Here is a 27,299-nt window from a genome sequence, read left to right as displayed (position 1 = left end):
TTCTTATTCCTTGAATAAACATGTTTAATTTTGTTGTAACCTAAGTGTCATGGAAAAAGCAAAAAACTCACTCTTTGGATGACAGCATCAGGAATAACTGAAATCTTTCAAAACAAAATTTTACAAAACATTGTGTCAAATAGAAAGTTTTGTAGTAACTGTACTATTGTGATAACCTCACTCATTTTAATGGCTTACCTTGGAAGGATAATATGTAGTAAACTTTATTCTGAGGAAGTTTGGATATAATTTTACAGTTGTCAAGCGAAAATTCAAGAGCAAGTAGTAATATATGCATGCTTTGAATCCTCCTCATTGCACAAACACAATGCATTTTATCACTTTAAATTGTGTATGAAAACGTGTTCCAACAAAATGATTTTCACATACTTAAATGTACTGCATGAAGTAGGACTGTTGATTCCGTACAAGTCATCAGTTGATCAAGTTTCAAATGAGAATATGCAAGGTACAAAACTTTGGCTTGTCTGAATAGATAGCATGAGAGAAATGCATAGCCATTCATGGCACAAACAAGCTGCTTTGGAAGCTATAGGACTCCTGTAGTATTCCCTTCCTTCAGAATAATGTCTACTCTGGGATTACACTGGCTATACTCAGAAAGTTAGTTAAATTAGTCACGTACTTGCTTTATTGCCAAGACAAGATAGAACAGTTAAAGCATTCTGGAAGATGTTCCCTGTCCCTTCTTCAACAACAGGCTGTATAGCCACAAACAAAAGCTGTTTGTGGACTAAAGAACATGGCTATTTATGATCAATGCCTAAACCTCTTGTGCAAATCTTGTTCTCTAAAAAGATTTTAGAACAGAAAGACAATTACAGTATAGAACGAATACCCAATATTGTATGTAATTAACACAGATTATTATGGGGTGAAACTTGAAAATACCATTTAAAACTGACCTTGACTAAGAACACTCAGGAGCTGCACACAGTGAAAATAAAATTACAGCACAACTTACAGCACACTACAGCACAAAAGTAAGATTCAGATGAATTTGAAGGGGAAAACAGTTAACATTTCCTCTTCCAGTATCACAATATAAATTGTACATACCTAATGAGATCTATAGCAGCTTTCCCACAGAATTCAGCAGAACTGTCACTTCACCTGTATTGCAACGTTCTCTACACGTTTTTGCTAGAAGTCCTATCCTACCTTTAAGACCATGCAGACCAATCAAAGTCAAGTGTAGTAACTTTTAGTCACACATATGTACGTTACCTTTAGCTTCATTTTCACTGTCAAGGACTATTTGAAATGAATCAGGAGCTATTGCAAGACCTGCGTTTACCAGAAGGGATCTCTTTTTCCTCACATCATCCTTCTGCTTTCCCCTTTTAGCCTACATAAAGAAAAGAACTAAGTGTTGTAAGGTTATTTTTTATTATATTCCCATTTATAAATCTTATTTGCTAAACATAACAGAATGCAGATCATAGAACTTAATACTACCAAAAAAATACCTATAGGAACTGTCTGTCTTCACGTATCTCACACATCATTCTGCAGTATTATTACTGAAAGTGACTGTAGAACTTTGGTTGATCTTGACATGACTACATCAAAGAACAGAATAAAAAGTACTGTTCATGCTCCTCATGGACCTTTACAGTATATTCCTTAGTATATAACCTATCATTATGTTATACTTTCTTAAGAATAGCATTTATTTAGAAACCAATCATAACATATCTGTTGTGCAGTAACTAGCAATTGCAACAATGCTAGTTACAAAAAATTCATAGTCCATGCAGAATTAGCCGAAGTCAGAGGAGGTGTAGTGCTTTTTTTTTTTTTCCTTAACACTTAAACAGAGTAAGCTTGTATAGAAAAGCATTAAACTACATAAAATCTTCACTGTTCTTTGTCTTAACAATAAACGTATCAACTCACCAGCAGCTTTCCAGTACTGATCTTAGGTTCAGTGAACACATCTTAATTTCTGTGAATATCCAAAAATGGCGTATAGCTGAAATTTCTTTTAGCCAACTAACAGTCAGTTACCAATATGGGTTTTGTCCAGATGATGAGGCACCACAACAGAATTAGATGCAGTAACTCCTGACAATGAACACACTGTGCCTTTATATTATTAAGCATCATTTGTAAGTGTGACATAATAATGACATCTCAAAGCCAGCTAGGATGTTTAGCCATTCAGTCACTGCTCCTCTCATTAATTAAAACACTGTTCCATGCACTGAAATTCTAATTGTTGACAATTATGAATAGGATTCTTTTCTGCTGTTATTTTTGCTAATGGGTAACTTCCCCTCCCTCCCAAGAAATAAGCTTTGAACGTAAGTAGAAAAAGTCCTGCATCTTCAGCGAGTGAAGCAACATGACCAGCATAGAGAGAATGCACAGAGTGTTTCAAGGCAACCAACCAATGCCGATTTGCTAAAAGCAAGCTGATGCTGGCTCTACTAACATGCAATTCTACTAAACAGCTAGCTTTCCTCTGCCAGAATTTAATAACCAAACTCATTTCACCTACTGACCTTATTCTTCATGATTACCTGTTCAATCATTATTATGGCCTGATCTTCTAGACGCTCAGGTGACTTATACAGCATAGTGCACAAACGAAGACGGTTAAAAGTAAATCTTAGATGTTCTTGATACTGCCCACTGTTGTCTAGATGTACAGCTTTTTGCAAATGTTCCATAGCAGCCTCTATTCTATCCTCATCTTCTTCAATACGAGCTATTTCCATATGAACTTGGCAACGCAACAAAACCAACATGCTAAGGAATATGAATTTAAATGTAAAATGTTAAAATGAGGCAAAGTGAAAATCTTAGACCTAAAAATTACCTAAAAGCGGAAGTCAATAATTAAAAGTGCCTCCAGTATGAAAATGGGTATTTCCTTTGTCTCTTTCATTTTCACTATCATACCTTTTAAATGAAATTACTTAGAAAATGTAATTCTATTTTACCTCCATTAACCCTGCATGAGAAAACACCGCCATGAAGAGGAAGCATACCATGTAGAGTAACAGATCTTTATGTATTAGCAGAACTCTTCTTCAGTACCACACTGTAGCTATGTACATCAAGCAAACAGATTTTCAAAAGAATTTACTAAATCCCACAGACAGCGTGATGTACTGGGTAACAGCTACTTTTGATAAAAGTTCACTCTCTGTTCATAACACTTCTTAAGATATAGTCCTGACTGTACTAGCTCACCACTTTTCAAGATTTGGCTCACCATAGGAATACATGCTCACTGCAGGCAGTGTCTTTGCCCAGCTGTTACCATAACCAGTCTAGGAAGTCAGCATGCCTTCAGCGAAGACTGCATGTCTCACTATGCTCCCTATCTATCACCTGCCCCAGGAAGCTGTTGATGACAAGTGTGAGCTCTACATGCTACTTCAGATTATTTCCAGGAAGAAAAACAAAAATATATGATAATGATAAATGAAAGCAATGTTATGAAAAATAAAACAGTAAGGTTTCCAAGGCTATTAAACATCACACCAGAGCATTAATGTATGTCCACACTAGAGCTAACCTGACTAAGCAAGGATCACCCTTTTACTGAGGACCACAGTAATTAAAATTAATGCTACAATCAAAACAAAAATGAAGATGGGGAAATTAATAGTGACGAGTGACTTCATTTAACCTCTAGTGACAGCAACACCTCAGAGCTGAGGTTGAGTCTACTGGATTGTTAGGAATATACCAATAACAAAAACCAAGCTCGTACCCCTCAAAAACCTAACCTGCAAGCTTTTAGAGAAAAACTGTCATTACTGACATTTAGCATAAATATCAAAATCACATATGCTGATATTGCACTCTTTATATGGAAAGCATAAGAAATGCTTGAAGAGCAGTACAGTAATACAATATAGTGGTTTTACACATGCGTATCTCTGCTTCTTCAGTCTTCTGTTCCCTCTTCAGGCAACTAAAAAAATCACATTTTAAAACACTGAAAATATTTTTCTCACCTTCTTCTGTAATACTTTTATTTATTACAGAAACCACCTACTGTTCTGCTCAAAGACAGATTATGGCAATTGTAACTAGCTCTACTACAAAAGTTATGACCTTTGTTCTTAGTAGTCAGCCTATATATAGGCCCATACTTAACAAAGTACCACATACCAAGGTTTACTTGTTCCACTCAGATTAATGAAAAAGTTGAAGCTATTTAGGTGCTTAAGGTTAAGTACAACAAAACAGCAAACAGAAGAATACATCTAAAAAAATTATACATACTCATTTTCTTACTACATTAGATTTTTCAATTAAAAAGAAGTCATCGAAGATAAAAAGCTGTGCATTGCAAGGTGTCTTATTTGATATGCAATATAGAAGCTATTATCTTTTTTAAGAGTAATTTTTAAATTGCGTTTTTTTAATCAACAGAAGTTATGCTAATACATAAATCTAAACCACATTCCAACACATGTACACATACTGCAGCTTTGGCATTTTCTCTCATAATTTTGATTAACTACATTATTTTTCAGTTCCTAACAAATTTCAGTATTAACTATAGGCCATTGAAGTATGAGATTTTGCCTGAAAGAAACCTATATTTAAATGAATAACAAGGAAATGTATGCAATATGCAGATATTAATTTACTATGAGCTAGACGAAAATTTTCAAAGACGCTTAACATCACAGAGCTTGAGCTTTTCAATTAGTTTGATGCTCAGCCATTAGACCTTTCAAAGTGACAAATAAAAAAGTACACAGCATAGAAAGTTACCTGTCAATCTCTTCAAGGATATCAGCAATTGATATCAATGGTTTTCGTACATATTGATGCAAATTGTGTTGTAGTAGTGGTAAGCACAGATTCCACTGGGTTGTACAAACAACCTGAATCACATTAGGATCTCCCAATTGAACTGCATGTTTTAAGGTTAACTCAAGATTTTTTATCAATTCTAGCTGAGCCTACACAAATGAAAAGTTAATTAGCATGTATCACATTTAATCAATACAACTTTTTACACATACCTCCAAAGTTTAATCTTAGGACTGTTTCCAATAGAAAGCAGTCCCTCAGTCAGCAGACTTCAGAAACATTTTTAATACATTTTATAAAATAATTTCTTTAACAGAAACTTTTTTTTCTTTTTTAAACAGGCATTGATAACTAAGGAGTATTTCTTTTAGGTACTTCATGCTGCTACTACGTATTTCAGGAAGAAGTCTTATCAGCTATTCCCCTTTCTTATGACAAACAGAAATCGATAATTGTGAAGTATTTGTGAATTCAGAAGGCTTAGTTTGTTGGGGTTTTATACTAAGCTACAAATGCAGTATAGGACAGGAAAAAAATAATATTACGAATGGGATTTGCCATACTGTCAATTAAACTGGGTTCCTATTAAATCTGAAAGCAAATCCTTACCTGCAGTAACAGACACTTGTTAATTATTAAGTTCTTTTTAGAGGTTATGTCATCTAAAAAAACCACCCAAACAACTCTCCAACTGCATACACTGTAGTAGGAGTATTTAGAAGTACCTAAATATCTAAATATCCTATTTTTTATTTAAGCAGTACTAGTAGTGTTTCATATTATGATGAATTTGTGACAAATTTGCTTCAAAAGATGAATGGAATTTCTGAACTCCAAAATGAGAACAGTGATAGTTGGGAGCAAGTTTATGCACTAACACTATTGATTTCCATGAAGCATATTCACACTTCCAATTTTAGGAACTTCAGGTGCCCCCAATAGCTGTTCTAAACTGCTCATTGTAGGCACCTATCTAATCCCATTGATAATATGGGCAATTTAGGCTTCTACTTTTGATGGTCTGAATTACAAATGAGTCAGCTGACTATAGATACCTTAAGAAAATCCTCCCTGGTGTGACAATTTATTGGGAATAATCTGCCTTTTGCCGATATAAGAATTTTTAAAAGATCACCCATAACATGCAATAATAGTTGAGTTAGACTCAATGATCCTTATGGGTCTCTTCCAATTGAAGATACTCTATGAAAACACCTCCCATAAATGTAAAGTATGAAAACAAGAGTGCTGCCTTTGCATGTAATATATTATGAACCTTCATAGTCAGACAGAAGACTTAAGGGAGGAATATACAACTGTTGTTTATTTTTCCCTGTTTTCTTCTTGGCGGCCCAATGATAAAGAATATAGAGTTATGAAAGAATTTCTGATCAGTAAAATGTAATTAAGACACACAAGTCCAATGCAATTTTCCGTGTTTTACAAATTAAAACTTTACTTTTCTCTCACAGTTAAAGAACATACCTCAATGACTCCTTTGATATAAGTCACAGTTTTAGGGCCCATTTTTTTTATTTCATATTCACATTCCAGGCATTCTATTTCAATCAGTTTTCCTTGCTCCTATGAAGTATTAGTATACAAAATGGTAATTTTAATAATAGGAATACGATGAAGATTAAACCCATTACACTAATAAAGCACTGTACTTTCTTACTGAAAATCCCACTATATTAGATAATTGAAACATTAAAAGGGAGAAGAATTTGTTGTTTGAACAGCAGTCCCTTCTTAACTACACCAAAGCTGCAAAATAACCTCACCAGGATTTTTAAAGTTGTTCATTGACAGACTTTGCAATAAGAAAAAGTGTACACTTGAATTTTCCTATACTGTAATTTGATTTCATCTCTAGTGGAATCTTGCTCATAAATGTTATTAAAAAGGTGCATGGTTGGAATAAACGATAGCTAGCCAAGACAGAAAGGATTCATCTTGATGGGCACTCCAACTTTTCAGTGAAAAAAGAAGTTAGATTTTTAACACCTCAGGAAAGATCTATTAAATCATACAGATTACATGTATGGATCATAGAATCACAAAATCATCCAAGATACTTTGTATTTGGTTTCATATGGTGCAGTAGTGAAAGCCAGGCAGCATCTCAATTCATCATCCATTACGAACTATTATCAAATCACTTATTATGACCTTTATGTTTATGTATGTAAATGTTAATATAACATCTCTGTGAGATGAGATCTTGAAAAAACTCAGATGAATGTAAAAGTGTCACTATCATGTAATGACAAATACATAGAGAAAGGGAATTAATGTTACAGCTGAAAATCTGACAGTATTTGGCAAAAACCAAAGAACTGGAAAGATGTAGATTTATTTCATTCTACCATGAAGAGGTCACTGTCAAAATGATGCTGAGCAATCTGAAGATGGTCACTTAAACACCCACTAACTATAAGGGAGAAGAGAAGGCTGAAATAGAAGCAAGGCTTCTCTACTGCTGCTGCAGACCGGGCACTTGCTATTATTGTCTATATTCAAACTAAATCCTGTGAATCTTTGAGCTAGGGATTTAAACACATCTTCCAGTGGAATGCTATGAAATTGTGTATGATTTCAGACTTGCAGGAATTTTGCTAAAAAATGGGCCTGAAGCAGACACCTGGAATAAAAAAAATTTCAGTGACGGTAAGCAAAATTTACGTTACAAGTAACTCAAAGTAGGATTATTATAGTAGAGATATCAAAATAAATTTTGAAATTTGTTTGGCAGTATTTGCCACTTACATGCACATTTCAGATAACTAAAACTTACTCAATGGGCATCACAACACAACCAGGCACCTTTTCATACATTTCTGTATCTGAAAAACAAACTGATTTTCTGAATACAGTGATGAACAGTTCTGTTTGTCAATGGATGCACTTGTTTTAGCTAGGATAGTTTCCTCAGAGTAGCTTGTATGGGGCTCTGGTTTTGCGTTTGTGCTGAAAACAGCTTTGATGACACAGGGATGTGTTAGTTATCGCCAAGTGGTGCTTGCACAGCATCAAGAGCTGTTCTGCTCCTCACCCTGCCCTGCCAGAAAGCAGGCTGGGAGTGCACAAAGACTTGGGGGCAGGGGGGACAGAGCCAGGACAGCTGACCTTAACTGACCAAAGGAATATTCCAGACCATATGACATCATGCTCAGCAATAAAACTGGGGAGGAAGGTTAGTGGGAGGACCACGAATTGGGGACTGTCTGGGCATGAGTCAGGTGATGGTGAGGAGTTGTTTTCATTTGAATCACTTATCTTTTCTTGGGGTTTATTGTTCTGTTATTTTTTTCCTCTTTTCCTTACAATATTCTTCTTATTATCGTTGTTGTTGTAATTTCTTTTTAATTATTAGACTATTTTTATCTCAACTCACAGGTTTTCTCACTTTTACCCTTCTAATTTTTTCCCTTATCCCACCAGGGATGAGTGAGTGAGCAGTTGTGTGGTGCTTAGTTGCTGGCTGGGGTTAAACCACAACAATGGGGAAGGAACAGAAGAAACAAATCTCAGAGCCAGTTATATGTAATCATAAATGGCGTACACATTGAATGATCAATTAAGGAGACCGCATGAAATTTTAATCTAGGGAATACTCCTACAGTAACATTATAATAAAAATACTACAGAAGAGTAAAAATTATTAAATGTTAGTAAATAACAAATCAAGTTAATAGTTTGCTGGAAAAGGAATCATTCCTACTAAAGAAAACTGGGAAATGTATAGGAAGAAATACTATCAGGAAAGATCTACACAAAGGAAAAGACTACGGCGTGTAGTTATGGCACAATGTCTCTGGATTTATCACTGCAATGACAACTACATTGCTTAAGACCTATCTTTCAGAAAAGGTAAAAACTGCAGCTTTTTTTTTATTCGCAAGCTTTCTCGAACTCTTCCTTCCATCAGTCCCCTAATCATGCTCCAGACAAATGCTGTTTTCTCCTCATCAAAATTCAAATTCATATGCTGTTCTGCAGGGTTGATACTGCACTCCTAAGGACTAAAGTGAATGGATGTAACATTAACTACTTTTTGAGCTTACATATGGGTGACCAATTACAATCTCAATGGGTAAACTGGTGTTAAATCCTTCAAAACCTGCAGGCAGCATTTAACTTCCAAACTGTTCCACAGACCAGATAACATTTAGAAAACACAGGCAAAAAATTTACAGTTAATATCTACTTGCCAAAAGTAATTACCCTGTTCTACCTATACCCTACAAACAAAACAAAATGGTAATATTAATACTCACAGTAATCCCAGCTCTCTTCAGATCAAGTATACATTGATATGCAACTTCAATGCAGTTTACTTTCATAGAAAAACGAGCTAATTCCAGAATAAAAGGAATCCTTCAAAAATAGAAAAACGTCACTTTAAACAATCTGATACTTTTTTTAATGGAATTATAGCAACAGTAAATGAAAATAACTGTGCAATGTATTTGAAAATCTTGAAGTCATCTGAATATTAGATGATGAAATTATACTAGTGATGCTCACAGTTAACAAGGAAAAAGATTAAAGTTGGCTACATGAAAGAAACAAAACTTCATCTGTTTATGGAAAATAGTATACTTCTGTAGTCTCACAGAAACTGTTCCTGAAGAACATAAAAAATACAGAATAAAATGTATGCAGCACAAAGATGGTTAAATAGCAAACGAAGATTGCAGGTAGTTCTGGAAATACAATGCTGGACAAAACAGTCAAGCCCATCAGTCATTTAGGAACTAAGAAAACAGAAGACACACAGTAGGAGACTGATTCTAAATGTCTGGATCTCTGTAAATGACCAAATGAGTATAGTGTACTGTCTGGGATAGGAGAAGTAACGAGATACCTGAATATTGTCAAATAAGATTGACCTTAACAAGTAAAAACATAGTATTCCTTCCATATGTAACATCTGTGATATAACTACTGGAATGGAGAGTTCAGTTTCAGTCTGCATTTCAAACTGATGCTGGAAGAATTGTGATGGGCCCCAAGAAAAGCTAAAAATAAACCAAAGTCTGAAAAGCACTTCTCAATACTAAGACCTTTTAAAAATCTCATTTTATCAAAAGCAGGATCAGCTTCAGCATCAACTTTCACAGGACTATGACAAGTAAAACTCACTTCACACTGAGAACAGATGCTGGAGGTACATCGTATTTTTTCAAAAGTACATATAAAGAATTCAGATTTGCGATGGCATCACTGGGAAGCTCATTTGTGTCCCACTGCCTGCAATATATTAGGAATTGATCATTATTTTTCACAAGAAATATTATTGCATTAAATTTTTGAAATAACTCTCCTAACTTTAGAATGGACAGCTCTTAGTCCAATATATCACTTGGATTTTGAAATACCAAATAAAAATAAAAAAAAGAAAAAAATCAAGTCAACAAAACCTACTTCAGTATGTCAAGTAAGTTACTCAAGAGACAGCCTGATATGAATCACAAAGAACATTCCAGCATAAGAATTAATGTTTCAGATAGTGAATTTTATTCCAGAAGCAAAGAAAAATGCTGTGCAAAACTGATTTCTTACAAGAACATAAATTAATCCATTGTTACTAAGAATTAATAATTTTAAAATAGAGAAGCATTGAGACATTAAAAAAAATTAAATGAGGTTTTGTTATGAAGTCTAATTTTCAAAATTGTTTTATGCCTTTAAAATCTAAAAAGTTTTTAAAGTGTTATGCTTTCCATCCTTGCAAATCATGCATTATATTTTAGGTGTGATTTCCCCACTTCATCTTTACTCTCTTATACATGACTTGTGTACCAAACCACAATCTGTTGGATACACAAATGTCAGTCTCTTAAATTCTTTCATCTGAGAATATTAAGATAACACACTACTCCCTACATTCCTAAAGAACTATCTCACTTTTCAGCTGGGCTGTTCTCTAGACAGGTCTGACAGTTACTACCCAAGCCATCACTGCAATTTTCCTTTTGAGGAACTAATCTGTGCAGATTTTTGTACTGGCATACAAGATAAAAGAACTTGACCCTACCTCTGTAATATCAAGCATCAAAGTACAAGTGGAAGGATACTTCTTAATACTTACAGTTTTAGCATCTGCATTTTATAAATAAGTGAAAAATGGATGGAGTTTTGTATTTCTTTCTCTAACTGGGAAATATCCATTAGTTTGTGATATACCTAAAATAAAAATTTAATTATTGACTAAATAAGCAAAGAAAGGACAGACACTCAACAGGGCTAAAATAAAGCAGGTATGTTGACTGTAGACTTCATCATGGACTTTAAGGGCAGGCTACTATGATAATCTATGTCATTCCCATAGATAACACAAAGATCACCTAGTAGACCTATACTTATCTTCACGTAGTGAGGATTAGAGGAAGTAGCAGAAATCTAAATGTGGAATGACACCTGAGTTAGAATTCTAATTAATGCATTTTTAATAATACCTTTTGATAGCACTGTTCTTAAATCATCTCATCCAGCTACGAGAAACGAGCCCTATTCAAATTTATCTGTAACTATAAATTATATGTAACAAAAACTTATGAAGAAATGACAATAAACTGTAGTTACCCCAATTTAACTGTAGTTACACATTAAGTGTGTGCACAGCATTTCTTCTGACTCTCTCACGCTGACTACCCATAGCAGTCAATACTGATTACCTAAACTGTACTGGAACAGTAAGTTTTGCAGGATTTAAGTATGCTGTTACTAAAGCACTCAATAGTGTGGATCATAATTCTGTAGCCCTGCTGAAACACATAGCCCAAGTACAATTTTAGACCTCCTTTATCCTTCTATTTAAGGCCACTGTCAAATAGCTTTGCTCAATATTGCATCTAAAAAATACGTAAGTAATTTTGAGCTTGCCTAGATGTTATTGCTTCATTAATACTGCACCACTGGAAGGTTGTCTATTGGTTGTCTTAATTCAAATGTTAGAGAACTTTATAATATAAACATACACTCTTGAAATGCAGTGATCTGGAAGCAGACAGAAAAGGACAACAGACAGTGTAGCTGAATGAAAGAAAATATGACTGCATGCAACTTCCAAGTTTTATTTGCCTGTTTCTGCTTTTGCCACACTTGTTTTCACCCTCTTATTTCCCAAATTAATAGTTTGCATTTCTTGCATGCCTTTGTCATATACTCCGATTCCCAGAACTATTTATAGGGTTCAAGTTGGGTCATTTAAGTATTTATCAGCATAACAAAAATCAACAGATGCTAGATATGATCTCAGTGGCATAAGGCACTTAAATTAAGTTGCACCCACTACATCTTCTGTGTTAATAGTAATTATTCCCAAATTTTTAGGGTCAGCAACAGTTATCCTGATGATACTTTGTTGTATTAAAACAACATGGAGCAGTAGGGAGCTCTTCAGCTTATAGTACCAAAAATATAAAAATTGTAAAAATCTCTGCATGTCTACTGTACTGTTTGGTAGTTTACAAAATTTAAAACAAGGAAACAATATATTTAATAATTGTAACTATGATCTTAAGAAATGCAGAGACAGATCCTGTCTTACTGTGAGTTTAAAGAATTTTACAGCATTACCATTAAAGAAAATATTTGAGAGTATTTATCTGGAACGTTTTCCTTAATAAAGATTGCTGCAGTAGATGAAAACTTTTTTGCTTCTTCCAGTTTTGAAGCATCAAGGAAGCACTCAAGTAAATTCCTGCAGATCAAATAAACATCTGTATTCAGTATTTATTAATACTTCTTGAAATAATTCTTACTTATATTTTTTCAAGAGACTATATTCAAGGTACCATTCTTGAATGCAATACAAGCCGTTAGTGTTACAAAGGACTGACTCAACACAAAAGTTGTACATCTTTGTTTCTTCCAGAGATACACAGCTGTTAACATACATTCATTGCAGATCACAAAAATAATCTTGGAAATTTTTTTGCTAACTTTTCTCAACAGAACACCTGGAATTAAAACAATTAATTATTTAAAGTTGTAAGAGAAAAACATTTCTGTGAGATGGATTCTAAGATTCTCCCTTAACTACTGGAAAGGCTAGTATTTCAAAGCCAACTAGCAAAAGAAAACTTCATGATGGGAACTGCAAGATAGCTACTGGATTTTTCAACACTATCTGATTTAACTGAAAAAGAGCCTGTGATTCCATGAAATAAACTAACAACAGTAATAATAATAAAAATTATTCAAAAATTTTAAAAAATGTATGAAAAACCAAATGCTACCATTAGTTTTATAACACAAATACACTGTGTGCACTTGCTAGTTCTCATCAATACCTCATCAAGAGTATGTCTGGTGCAAAAAACCTGCATGTATGTTATTCTAGATAACAAAAAATTCCCAAGGGTATGCTAAAGGTTATTTAATTTTTTATTTCCTTTCCATTTCAGCTTATAAAGAAAATGCTGCAGAGCAATAAACCATCAGTCATAGATCAAAGAAACAGAAAAGTTCACAAAGAGGAAGTAAAAACCTGCAGCAGAATTGTAACAGGAACTGGGAACTGTTCTGTCTACAGTCTGTAGAATAGCAGACCAAAACACCTCTGAGAAAAGGCTGACCTTGAAAAATTACAGGGACACTATTCTTTTTGCACATAAAAACTTGTTTCTCTCAGTAGAAGCTCAAGGTTTATGCTCCACCCTTACTCAGGAAATGTAAGAATGGTAACACATGGATACTGACACAGCATTTATTACCAACTATTATGAGATTATTACAAAATGATTGGTAATAGTGTAAATGTGCATGATAGTACCAATATCGTATTGGGTTGATTGTGGGGTTTTTTTGACTTCCATTGTAATCTTGCTTAGGAAAAAAACATTCCCCGCAGTTCTAAAAGTAAAATTACCAACAACAAATTAATTTACTAGCAGAATCAGGTATTATAAAAATTTCTATTTTCTAACTTTCTGTGTTCCTTATAATCTTAAAATCAGAAGATGAGAGCTGAGACTCAATGCCACCTTTGTCTCAGTCTTCACCAGGAGGTTCTTCCAGGCCCTGTGCCTGGTGCAAACATTCAAAAATTCTGTAACACAGATGCACTGAAAAGGACCTGGGGGTCCTGGTGGACAGCCAACTGAACACCAGCCAGCAGTGTACTCTGGAACTGAAGGCAGCCAGCAGCATCCTGGTTTGTATTAACAGGAGCACAGACAGTAGGTCACAGAGGCATATGCCTACAGGGAGGCAGATCACTGAGAAGATGGACCTGTTGAAGGATAACTCAGAAAATTAGAAATGGTCTGATTGGTTTGTGCAAGATACACTTTGTATATGTTAAGTTGACAAGTTTAGACTGCAATCAAAGTACACAGCCATTCTTTGAGCAAGGACACACTGGAATAACTAGGCTTTGACAAAACAATAAGGATGCTTTGAGGAAGCATTGCCAACTTGGCAAGACTCAAGGTCCTTGTATCCTTAACTCAACCACACTCATAATATTAAAAAACATACCCCTAGGTCAAAAAAACCCTTGCCCAGGTGAAAACCCACCGCCTGATCATGTGTTATGGTAGAAATAGTTCTGTAACGATATTATAATTATATGTAAATTACTAATCAATCAGTGTAAAGAGGACAGATTTGGAAACTTACTAACTCTGTATAAATATATGATGCAAAGTCCCATCTGGTGGGCTTGCTTTGTGGAATACCACTCAGCCCCCAGCTTTGTGCAAACCTGAAATAAATAAGCAATGTCTCCCTGAGTGTGTGAAAACTGACTTACTGCACACCAGGCCACGAATCCGCTTTTCAGACAACAGACCCAGGCTCTTCACTAAGGTGTACAGCAGGAAGAGAAGTGAAAGTGAGTGTAAACTAAAACAAGAGATGTTTGGAGCGGTAATAAAGAGAAACTTTCTCCCTATAAGGACAGTCAAATGACGTTGCTGCTGCTCAGAGAGGCTGTGCAGTCTCCACCCTTGACTGCTTCCAGACCTGACTGGATGAAGTCCTAAGCCTGACCTAACAGCTGACCCAGCTGTGAGCAGGACATTGGATTAGCCATCTCATGAGGTCCCTTCCCACCCAAACTGCCTTGCAAGCCTAAAGTATACACTGTATCTCTGCACATCATCTGTCAGGATTATTCCTGACATCATCTGTCAGGTTTGGTTTTTTCAAAGCAACATAGCACCTATGTAATGAACTAATCTTAAAACTTTTGGAATAGCTTGTGAAAATGATACCTTTACCCTTGGTTCAGTTCCACTGTGTATTCTAAGCCTCAAAGCCTCGCATTAACAATTATTTTCTGCTCAACCAACATTATTTCTTGAGATTTATTTTTACTGAGGTTTTGGATATTACTTGTTGTTCCTTTCACCGAAATTAAATACTGAAGATGCAAAAAATCTCTCTGCGTGTTGACTAGGCTGCTTTCTAACATTATTTTCCATATTGACCACAGGCTTACAAATATCTTAGCCTACATGTGCTGCTCAATCCAGAAACATCTGTCCTCACTAGCAAAGACTTGAAATTATCTAACAGATAGCTCTTTCTCTTAAAATGTATTATCTTGTTAAAACATGAACTGCAATCAGAGATTGCAAATCAGTTCAGATGCTTTAAAATTCCTTCTTTAGATTTATTTTAGAAAAACTAAACATACAAAATAGAAATAGTGTAGCCAGCAGAACTAAAGAAGTAAAATGTACATTATTAAAGACTACCTAAGGTGGCAGCCACATGTAGAAGAGGACTACAGAATGCCCACATGAAAAAAACACAATGAAGCTTACATCATGAGTTCTGCTCTCCATTCACAATCTTGCTCTTCAGTTTGGTTTAACGCTTTAACAATCTGAGAAAGGCTGGGAATAAGAAAATGGCGAAATCCAGGCTTAAGATATGGCCTCACAAGTTCCCAATAAAGAACTGAGGCATTATAAATCAAAAAATAATATCTGAAAAACAAGAATCACAAATTTAGTATTTCATGGACTTAGATAAACATACAATTACATATGGAGTATTTTAAGACACTTCTAAGAAGCAAAAATTGGAACTTTTCCTATGTGTTTTGGTAAGAAGCAATCCTGAATAGAAACTGAGAACACATACAGCACAAGATTATGTTAACTTTTGCAACTACACTCTACCCAGTAGTTAACTATTTAAAATAAGTTAACATGGTGCTCTCCTTATACAGAGCATAAACATAAAAGGATAAGAAATGCTCAGAGGTATCTATGAGCCCTAAACAGCCCGATTCATCCTATTTAAGACTGTTTGTTATTCTGATATTGTTGCAGCATGCGCAGCAGTTACAGAAGCGCAATAAGAAAATGGAAGGAAAATCCACAAAAGCAAAAAAAATACCCAACCAAACAACAAAACTCCACACTACCTAATGAAAATCTATGACAAAAAAAAAAAAAGACAAACTGAAAACCTAAGTCAGTAATTCTTTTTCTCTGTTAAAGAGTTAATCCTATCAATACGGCCTACCTTTGATCACGGATAGCAAAATCTATAGCCTTCATAAAAAACATCACAAACTTTTCAAACTCCTCCTACAACAGAACAAAAAAAAGTTAACAACTTGGATATGGCTTCTATAAATCAGTAAATTATTTTCATATTTCAGTATGTTCACATGTCGTAATTTTTGTTTTCAAATTAATCTCAAATAGAATGTGCTGCCATAATAAGTTGCTGTCATAGAACAGAATAACTAAAAATTGGTAGCACTGCCTATTACTATGTTTTCCTTATTTCAAATTTTCAGGCTATATTTTCAGTTTCATTAGTTTCCACCAAACTTTAATTAACAGGACTGAAATTTTATAAACTTGCAAAGCTGTGTACCTTTTAAGCTCTTAGCAAAGAAAGCTCAGGAACATCCAAGAGCAAAGCCAGGAAAGAGAAATAATATTGGTTTGCTGCATTAAAAAACTTGAGGTATTATTTTCTTCAGAAAAGCTCCAACAAGAAGTTGACAACTGAATGGTGTGTCAGGCATGCTCTTTTTATCATTAAAGCAGCTGGGAAGCAGCTTTTCAGAGGGGGACCTGGGGGTCCTTGTGGACACCAACACCCCAGCAGTATGCCCCTCCTGCAAAGGCAGCTAACCATGTCCTCGGCTGCTTTAGGAGTGTTGCCAGCAGGCTGACGGATCCTTCCAGATCTCTACTCAGCACTGGTGAAGCCACACCTGGAGTAGTGCCCAGTTCTGGGCTCCCCAGTACGAGAGAGTCATGGACACTGTGAGAGAGCCCAAAGAAAGGGCCAAAAAGATGATAAAGGGAATGGAGCATCTCTCATGTAAGGAAAGGCTGAGAGAGCTGAGAGTGGAAAAGGCGGCTCAGGGGGGATCTCATAAGTACGTGCAAGTACCTGAAGGGAGGGTGTAAATAAGATGGATCATAAAAAGGGATTTTTGAAAGCCTAAGAGAAAGATGCAGAGGAAATGGCAAAGTGGAGGTGGAACTGGATGAGCAGGAACAGGATGACACCAGAGGCCTCTCTACAGTGAGAGAGAACAGAATAACTAAAAACTGCAAGAGAGTTGGGACTGATTTACTGGACTCTGAGGCTGGCATAAGAAAGCTACTGAGCCATGAGTGGGAACTGTCTAGATAAAATCAGGATCAAGAGCCTCGGAGGTCTTGTACTTTGCCCTTAAGAACATAAGCATCTTAATTGGCTAACAAGGATTCCTTAAGACAGAAATCAAAATAAGGACAAATTTATCTTTTCTAAGTGCATGACGATTACTAGTCATACAGGATGAGATGCTGTGCCACTCCTATCGTCATAAATGATCTAGGAACACAGCAGTGGAAGAAATTTTACAACTGATACAATATGCATCTTAAAATCATTACAATACACAGCACAAGGAACCAAGTTAGGATTGCACGTACGAGGATGGTTCTTAACTTATAAGAAGTTAGCAAAAGTCAAGAAGAAAACAGAAAAATCTAGAAAACATCACAGAATAGGCTGTTTAATTTAGAAATATAAAAGGCTAACTGGACATTAGAAAACACTTTTCAAACATGTATGAAGATTTAAAGGGACCAGCGATCAGTTATTCTGCACAGGCACTCAGAGAAGGCAGAGAAAGTACAGATAGCGTAACAGGGGAAAGATTCTAGCTTTAAAGTTAATTCAAACACATTATTCAAAGAAACTGCAGAACATCTGGCAGGAAAATTTGTGAACACAAATAACACAAACATCTATTAAGGCCTTTTTCAGGGGTCAGATATCATTGACAAATTGTCAAAACTGACCACAGTATGAGAACAAATGAAATATTGAAGAGATAAAGAGATAAAACAGATCCCACTCCATTTTACATTCAGCAGAAGTAAAAACTGCTCATCATGTACAGATAGTGTCATCGAATAGTTAACACACACAAACTTTTGGAAGTGTAAGTATCCCACCAAGTTGCTACCAGAAAGCTTCATCTCTCATTTCAAAAATCTGCATCCAAAGTGCTACATGGAAAGGTTACTGATCCAGTGGTGGAAGAACACTGCCAAAGAAGAGAAATGAACTGCACAACCTCTCAAAGGGCCTCTTTACTCCTCAGTTTGCTGTGAGTCTGAAATGATTAGCGTGATCCTGAATAAAACCGGCAATTGTTTTACCATTTACAGCTAAACTTGCTCTGAAAGTATCATACTGATGAACAAAGTGAAAAGGTTGACTTTAAAACAATCAATCATCTGAAAAATTTTGCAAGGATTCTTTTGTTTTCCTCGCCAAAGTATTAGCAATATTAATTTAATTCAGTTGGTAGGTTTTGTTTATTCCCAAACTACCCATTAATGTATTTTCCTTTGATTTTTCCAACAGTCCTGATAACCCTTTTTTTTAAATAATAGAAAGCAATACATAAAAACCTAGGAAGAAATACTCTTAAACACTGGATTAATGTAATGCAAACTTTGTAATTTCTCACCAAATTATCTGTAGAGAGTGGAGTGTGCAGCTGCCCTTGGCACAAGTACGCTCTGCCAAGAAACTGGTTTATAGGAAATCTTCCTTTAAAATACATCTGTAGACAGTCACTGCTCATTTCTCGATATCCCAGCTAATACCAAAAAAAGCATTTTAATATTTAAAAAATGCAACAAATACTTAATTAAGAACTGTTACTTTTTAAAAATGCATGCCTACTCAAAGATTAACATCTAACCGCAAACCAGTATGCAAACAATATTCTGTAAACGTGCACATCAGATCTGCTACAAACCCATTAAGATTCATTAAAACTTAAAGGTAGACTTTCATCATTCCAAATGTACAGAAAAATAGCTCTTTTATTTAACAAAGCTAATGAGTCAGTCATACAAAACATACAGTATACAAAAATTGTTTAATTTTTTAATAGCCATTAACAGAATTGTTAAGATAAAGGCTACAATTTTTTTAAAAGGATGAATATTAGCCTTCAGGATTTTCTATGGATGTCAGTGCTGCACCTGCATTTTCAGACGACAGAATTTGAGTGGCTTGCAGCTTGGGGAAAAGAAGTAATTGTTTTATTAGAAACTCTCTGCTTGAAATCCAATCACCTGTATCCATGGATTGAAAACTTAAAAATCCTTCAAAATTTGGAACCTCTACCACATTTTATAGAAGTCTGCTCAATTAGCAATAATTTTTCATAATAAGAATGTTACCTTTTCTTCTTCTGCCCAGTAAGGACTGTTCACACACACGTTTTCTGCAGTCATAACCACACTGCAAACATTAGTTCTCCATAAAGAGAAAAAGCAGACATGCCAAACTATTTCATATTACTATGGTATACCTTCCATATTTTGGTCGAATTACAAACTTCACAAGCCATATTTCACAGACTACAAAGAAGTGGTAATTTAAAGGTCAAGTTTTAACTGAAAATGCATGTTTAAACAACTGTTCTCCCAAAACAGAAGTGTAATACTTTTCAGAAGTACTTTTGAGAGTATTTGTAAGTAGTAACTGTAAATGTGAATACAGTATGTCATATAAATGTTTTTATTCAATACAGATAAAGTGCCTAAATTACAAACCTGAAGTGCTTGTTCAGCACATGAAACGTGTAAGTCAGTGCTGAAGATATCTGATGAATCAAGTGCAGATTTTCCTTCACTGGCTGATTTGATCAACTCATAAGCATTCTTCAAAGCCTGAACATCTGAAGTAAAAAAGAAATAAAGAATGTAACAGATAATTCATGCTTCAAGGTGGACTGATACAACTACCATATTTCAAATTAACTACCTGGCATCCTGCTTCTCCTTTACAGAAATAAATTACAAATGTTTAAGGAAAACAGTATCAAATGTCCTTCAAAGTCTGCCACAGTTGCCAGATGAAGTATTAACTCTCTCTCAGAGTTGGCAATTTGAGAGGCAATTTGAAATCACTGATGTTAGCACACAAGAACCACTCTGATGGCCCGATTCACAACCCCCTGAACTCGACAGTTCGCTTTCTGTTGACACAGAAATTATTTATCAGATCATTAAATCTATTATATGAAGTAAACTTAACGGGAAGAAAACTAGATTAAATTAAGGTCACTATAGCTGTTAGTTCTTTTCATAGGCGAAAAGCACGTTTGAAGCATTCAGAGAAATAACGTTTTCCATATATTCAGAAAAACAGATTAAGATCGAGCCGTTTCCGTGTTTAAAGTGCGATTCTGATTTCACTTAAGCCGGGCAGAATCCCGCCGCCGGCCGCCGGCCCCTCACCTCCGCCGCGCTCTGCCGCGAAGAGCCGCTCCCTCACGACCGCGTCCATGGCGCCGCCGCCCGCCGCGCCTCCCCACGCAGCGCCTAGATCCGCGGGGGGGCGCAGGTGCCAGGGCCTACGCTTCACCCCAAGAGACGCGGGGCAGCTCTCTGCAACACCTCCAGAAAGCTCCGCCGAAACGGCTGCGGGAAGCTGCAGCCCGGAGACGCGAGAACACGGCGGCCGCCCGCGCTCCCGCCGCTGCCCCGCCCCCGCCCACTCCCCGGGCTGCCGCTGCCCCTCCGACGCGTATCCCAGCAGCGCCGCCACAACATGGCCGGCGGCCTCACGGGGGGGGACAAAAGTTGCTCGGCGGGATCCGCGCCCGCAGCCCCGGCTTGGGGGTGCCGCCAGTCGCGGCGCCGGGCGGGAGAGCAAGGGCGGCCGCGGCAGGAGCAGCCGCAGCGCCCCGCAGCAGCCCCGCTGCAAACAGCCGCGGTACCAGGCGTACACGAGCGCAGGGGAGATGTAGCGGCCTGCACGGCAGGTAGAAACATCTTTCGCTGGGAAAGCAGGCTGCTGCTGTTAGTGTTACTGCTGCGGCTGATGCCATGGCACAGATCTCTTGCTTCCCCTAGGAATCAGTGCATTTAAGCGTGTAATGCACGCTTTCATTATTAAGCACACCATGTATAAAATCACTTCTCAAGACAGCCACAGCTCAGTTAACAAAGGCAACGATTGATAGCTTCCTGTCGATAAAAGTATTGCTAAGAAATGCTGTTGTTACAGATTTGCTAATGGTTAGAATTAATTAACTTTATTTGATTTATAAAATCATTTTAATAGAAATATAGAGGAATAAGAAATATATTTTCATGAAACTAGTAGTTGCACAACAAAAGCTGCTATGAAATCCTCTGTACAGTTCTCTGCCAAGGCCAAGAACTGAGAGCAACTGAATGAAACAACTTGTAGTTACCTGCCAAGAAATCGTGAACTTTAATAATTGATATAAAGAAATTGTATGGAATAGGGACAATAAGTTAAGTGTAAATATATTTACACAAAGAATGTAGGTATAGTAATTAGGTCATGTAACCATAGTTTGAAAGAAATAATTAATGAAATAACTAATGAAAGAAGGAGTCTGTTTCTCTAACTTTCTCTAACAAGGGGCCTGTTCATAAGTTATCTAGAGGGAGCGACTAAAAGAAACAAGAAGAAGAAACAGATGATCGACAAGGCCATAAATTATCTCAGACCGATAAGAACACTGCAAACTTGCAAGACCATCACATACCAGGCAAAAGGTGAAAAGTACACCATGAGGAAGATCTACGGCCCATGACCACTGCCCATGTCCCGGAGACCCCTGCCCAGAATTCTTGGAAGAATTTGCACAGGCGTGAAGGACTGAAAAGCTGATTAACATACAAAGCGAGAGTATGTTAATGATTTTTGGTAAATACTATGTTTATGCATGAATACCTCATGAATATGTATGACTAAGTTCTATATGAGGTATATGATTTTGAAGCTTGGTGTGCGTTAATCATGAAAGGACTCACTCACGCACCCAGCTGTCAATAAAGAAGTGTCTGCTTATCTATGTCACACTGGTGTTGATAATTTTTTAATTCTGAGATTTCAGTAACGCTGTCACCAGTAATTTTTGGCCCTGTCTTACAGAGCTGCCAACAGGACACCTGGAATAAGGCCAACAGCACCAGCAGCTGAAGCTTTGGGCTCGGGCAGGACAAAATGCCACAGGACATTTGGATCATAACTGCCCGTGCAGAAAGAAGCCGTAGGCTAGGGTATGAACAATTATCTTCTGGTACTCATTTTACTGTATGTCACCAGGCACAATTTTATGATAGGAAAAAGTAAATCTTCAGAGAACAACAGTGCAGAAAAGAGATACAGTCCAAAAGACCTGGTAGCTCCCTGACTGGGCTGACATCAAGACATACCTACTGAAGCATTCAGGCCTCCATGGTTTCCTCCCAACTGCTTACTCATGGCAGATTCTATGAGGTAAATCACCATAGTAATGAAGACAATATAAAGGCTTACATATATAAATACAATTTTAAACCTAAGCCCTTTGGACTTTGAGCTACATTGAAACTCCGTACTGGTTCTATACTGACAGACAGAACACACCATTCTGAAGTGCGGCATTGCTGGGGAGTTTCCAAAGACATTTCTTGTGGTCACCCTTAGCTGAATGAAAGATGAGTATTAGGAGAGGCCATAAGGGTGACAATACAAGTGGTAAGTGCAAGAAATTCTTATGCTGCAGGCCCAGCTACCAAGTCACACATGCTGCATACATTTATGCAGCATTAGAAACATTACAAATATATACAAGGGCATGTAAAGGATTCAGCAGTAGACTCCTTCCTGTTCTATACCTGTTCTCCTACCTACTCCTAGGTAGTCCACACAGTCTACTGAAATTAAGTAGCTGTCTTGCTTGTGTGAATGTTAATAAACAGAAATAAAACTACTCTGAAAACTTCAGGTGGGCAAGGAAAGAAAACCCTATAGTAACCCTATGGCGATTTCTGAAGCCGAAAGCAACGCATTGGTCATGTCTAAATTATGTTAGGTAGTTATGGCAATGGCTCACTGTGACTTACCATGATATGCTTACAATGTTTGTACAATAAACCTCTTGGTGCATGACTCAGCTACAGTCCAGCCACTTCTTTATGTCCATTGGCAGAATCCCGGACACAGGTAGGCCTGTCTCCTAACATAAAAATCAAGATGTGGAAGCGCTACATATACTGGCTCAGGAAGAAGCACTCCTGAAATGTAGCTTAACACCCAAAATGGCACCACAATAACATAAAGGTCTCCAATTACTCCTATTATTATTCATCCTCATTAAATACTTGTGCGAAGAGTCTTGCTGTATTACCCCCAAATTTAATTTAAAACTACTAACTGCCACATAATGAAAAGTGGTCACATTGTGATATAAAAATTTATGAATTATTTCATAGTAAAATGACCAGGAAAATACAGAAAGGAAACAAGCAAACAAAAAAGATCAATTTAAAATCAACCATTTGAATTAATTTGGAAATTAACTGAAAGGGATTAAATAAAACAGTTTATATTTTTAAAAAGTGTAGAGCTGGGGGATGGTCACATTTTACTTAGCTAAAATTTCTGACTTTTCTTAAATTGTAACCCAATACAGAATGACTGTGGTACTCAAATCTGGAAATTAAGAAATAGATATTCATCCTCCCAGTTGTTACTCAACACTTAACCCAACAGTTAAGGCCTCCTGACAACTTACAGGTAGAAGCAAAGTATTCCTGGTTTGCTTTTTGGTGTCTTGCTGATAGCTTTAGCTGAAGGGTCTTGGTGTACCCTTTACTGGCACTACAGTCACCTCTGTTTGTGCAAATAAAGAGATTACGGTAGTTATATTAACTAACATAATTAAAACTTTTAAAATAGAACATCTTCTGTAAATGGTCAAAAGAAAGTGCATCAGGGAGGTTACCTGACACTCCAGTTGCCTTTTATATAAATTCTTTCACTTTCCTTGAATAGATGAGACATACTGGAAAATATGTCCAAAATCTTCAGTATATGATTTCAGCCCTCCTCCAGGCAAGGTAAGTCTAATGAGGATAATACAGACCTCAAAAACCCATTGGTTTGTTCCATATGCACTAACTTTTATTAGAATTACTTCCTGACTCTTGTGCACTGGCTTACAGATTCAAACATCTCATATCATGCATTACAAGTTTATCCTTCTCAAAGGGCTTTTCTGTAGTGTGATTTTTAACATGTAAGAACAAAAATGTTTTTCTGTAATACTTCCTCATCTGTTGCTCCTTTCCTTGCTCTACCCTAAGTATCTCAGTGAAGCTTAAGGCCAACCACACTATCTGTACTGCAGATGCTGACCTATCTCATGATGTACCTGAAATTCAGGTATGACTGAGGAGACTAGATACACATTCCATCTGCCCCCAAGCTGCATACTAACATAAAGCCATGAATGCACATAAAGAGCAGCATCAAAGGGGACAAACAAAATTTCAAGGCAGCAAAGAGATTTAGACAAACTGCAAGTATTATCTACAAACATTATGCATGTTATTCTTTTTGTTTAGAAACTGATCATGAACAGATAACTTGTAATAATTAATCTCCATTCTTAATTCTCTGAATAAAAGTTTAAATGATAGACTCATAGAATGGTTTGGGTCAGAAGGGACCTTAAAAACCATCTAGTTCCAAACCCCCTTCCAATAGACCAGGTTGTTCCAAGCCACATCCAGCCTGGCTGTTGGAGGAAAAATGCTAGATCAATGCTGCTGTAGGCTGTACACCTCAGCTTTGTCCCCTGTATAGCCCAAACCAGGACTGCAAGCGCAGTCAGCTGATAGATGCTAGACAATAAAAGTTTAATATTAATAAGATTATGCCTGACAGTTCAAAGGAGCTTTTTAGAACAGGAAACCCTGACCTTTAGAAGGCTGAAACGATGGAGATTGTCTATTGTGATTACTCAGAACTGGGACACACGGAACCTGAAGCAATCATCCTTGAAAGAAGAAGCAAAATAGCGAAGTGATCAAGATACGGAACAATTTGTGAAACCAACTGTCAAGATAGGAACTGATAGAAGACTTATTGTGGAATCAAGAGATTATGTAATGGCTAGGTAGATACTATAAATATGTGACTGAAAATCTTGTAAGCTTGTCACTCTGTGCGGAGGTGACCCAACGCTGCTGGACCGATTAAAACTGCACACCTAGAGTAACCCATGAGAGTTCGAGTCTCTTCTTTTACACTGGCCTTGAACACTTCCAGGGATGGGCCATCCACAGCTGCTTTGGGCAACCTGTTACGGTGTTTCGCCACCCTCATTCACAGTAAAGAATTTATCTCTAATACCTAATCTAAATCGATCCTCTTTCAGCTTAAAACCATTCTCCCTTGTCTTATCACTGCATGCCCTTGTAAAAAGTCCCTCTCCAACTTTCTTGCAGGCCCCTTTATGTACTGGGAGGCTGCTGTAAGCTGTCCCCAGAACATTCTCCAGGCTGAACAACCCCAACTCTCTCAGCCTGTCTCCACAGGAGAGGTGCTCCAGCCCTCTGATCATTTTCGTGGCCTCCTCTGGACTCACTTCAACAGGTCCACGTCCTTCTTATGCTGGGGGCCTTAGGGCTGGGTGCAGTACTGCAGGTGGGGTCTCATGAGAGCGGAGTAGAGGGGGAGAATCGCATCCCTCAACCTGCTGGCCACATGGCTTTTGATGCAGCCCAGGAAACAATTGGCTTTCTGGGCTGCAAACACACATCGCCAAGTCATGTTGAGTTTCTCATCCACCAATACCCCTGCATCCTTCTTAGGGCTGCTCTCAATCTCAATCCATTCTCCACCCAACCTGCATTTGTGTTTGGGATTGCCCCGACGCACGTGCAGGACCTCACACTTGGCGTTATTGAACTTCATGAGGTTTTCATGGGCCCACCTCTCAAGCTTGTCAAGGTCCCCATGGATGGCATCCCTTCCTTCCAGTGTGTCAACCGCACCACACAGCTTGGTGGTGTTGGTAAACTTGCTGAGGGTGCACTCAATCCCAGTACCCATGGTGCTGACAAAAATGTTAAACAGTGCTGGTCCCAATACTGAGCCCTGAGGAATGGTGGTCACTGGTGTCCACAAATCAATCTATTTTTATTTTAGTTTTTATTATATGTTCCTAGAAAACACTCATAATGAAATCACTGCAGCAGTAAAACTACTAAGGAGTGCAAGTAAGTGTTTTAGGGAGAGCAGAAGACAGCAGATGATAAATATCCGATGACAGAATTCATCTGTTGTTCATGCTGTCATTACTTCTTGCCAAAAAAATAATGGCTTAGTGTATCTCTTCTCAATCTCTGCTTCTGATGAAAATCTAGTCCTTACTGAACAACATAAGAATGTAACTAGATCAGATAAAAGGTCTAGCCAGTTAGCTTTCCTTTGACAGATGAACAGTAAAAGGCTCAAGAAGCATTTAGAACACGGTGTTGCAGTTATTTCCTCAGTAACGAATCCCCTAAGCTTCTAACAGCTCATGACCAGCAACCTTAAGCATCTGGCTCTGTTACAGTACCTGTGTTTTTAATAATCTTTGACATGTTTTCTGTCATGAATTTGCCTCATTTGACTCTTTTGAATGCATGCAGACTTTTGTTATAGTGTGCCAGTGAGTTTCAGATTTTAACTAAATGTTGCATGGAAAAGAACCTCACAAAAAGTATCTTAAAAATATTTTAAATTTAAAAATGTAACTTTACAGACCAATCTGCCAGGAATTAGCTGTGTGTGGTTTTAACTAAGCTCTTGCATTTGTTTGAAATGAATTTTCATGTCAAAATTAAGAATCTTCTCCCATCTGAAACACAATGTAGAAATGTTTGTAATAAAAAGTCTAGAATTACTGAAATGGTGTTTCTCTCTAGGCAGCTCCACAGACCAAATGATGCACTGTAATGTAAGGTAAAAAAGAGATTACTTAGTGACTGACTCAGTTTATACCATGTAAACAATAGAATATCTGACATTGAATGTTATACACAGCTGCTGTAAGGCAGCCATTGTGCCACCATATGAATACATAATAATTTGATGATTTCTAATGTCTTTTTATATATAGTATCTATAGTTATCTGAAATTGACTCTTTTAAACATGCTACTTTACAAAAGCAAAACCCAACAGATTAAG

At 37.0% G+C, this 27,299-nt stretch overlaps 1 protein-coding gene and 1 long non-coding RNA gene across 11 annotated transcripts in view; one reads left to right on the top strand and one right to left on the bottom strand.

Annotated features, from left to right (window-relative positions):
• The window catches only part of CFAP46 (cilia and flagella associated protein 46), an 80,732-nt gene extending 59,655 nt beyond the window's left edge, over window positions 1-21,077 (bottom strand). For all 10 annotated transcript variants that reach the window (XR_005106096.1, XM_037399422.1, XM_037399425.1 and 7 more), the window contains exons 1-13: window positions 20,553-21,077; window positions 19,866-19,990; window positions 18,767-18,898; window positions 16,300-16,364; window positions 15,591-15,755; window positions 12,394-12,517; window positions 10,904-10,998; window positions 9,955-10,062; window positions 9,087-9,186; window positions 6,292-6,390; window positions 4,765-4,955; window positions 2,547-2,775; window positions 1,249-1,369 (exon numbers count right to left, since the gene is read on the bottom strand). Coding sequence is in view for 9 of the 10 variants with exons in the window: in XM_037399422.1 (XP_037255319.1) it covers window positions 1,249-1,369; window positions 2,547-2,775; window positions 4,765-4,955; window positions 6,292-6,390; window positions 9,087-9,186; window positions 9,955-10,062; window positions 10,904-10,998; window positions 12,394-12,517; window positions 15,591-15,755; window positions 16,300-16,364; window positions 18,767-18,898; window positions 19,866-19,990; window positions 20,553-20,601 (1,603 nt within the window). In the remaining variant the exon portion in view is untranslated. The remainder of the gene's footprint in view (window positions 1-1,248; window positions 1,370-2,546; window positions 2,776-4,764; window positions 4,956-6,291; window positions 6,391-9,086; window positions 9,187-9,954; window positions 10,063-10,903; window positions 10,999-12,393; window positions 12,518-15,590; window positions 15,756-16,299; window positions 16,365-18,766; window positions 18,899-19,865; window positions 19,991-20,552) is intronic.
• Window positions 21,078-21,367: 290 nt separating this feature from the next.
• LOC119153250 lies at window positions 21,368-25,601 on the top strand. Its single transcript, XR_005106097.1, has 4 exons — window positions 21,368-21,978; window positions 22,225-22,352; window positions 24,112-24,176; window positions 25,086-25,601. It is a non-coding gene; the product is annotated as an uncharacterized LOC119153250 (long non-coding RNA).
• The last annotated feature ends 1,698 nt before the right edge of the window (window positions 25,602-27,299 follow it).

This window comes from Falco rusticolus, chromosome 9 (assembly GCF_015220075.1).
Source record: "Falco rusticolus isolate bFalRus1 chromosome 9, bFalRus1.pri, whole genome shotgun sequence".
NCBI lineage: Eukaryota > Metazoa > Chordata > Aves > Falconiformes > Falconidae > Falco > Falco rusticolus.
The sequence above is the reverse complement of the archived record's forward strand: the minus strand, read 5'-3'. Positions and strand labels throughout refer to the sequence as shown.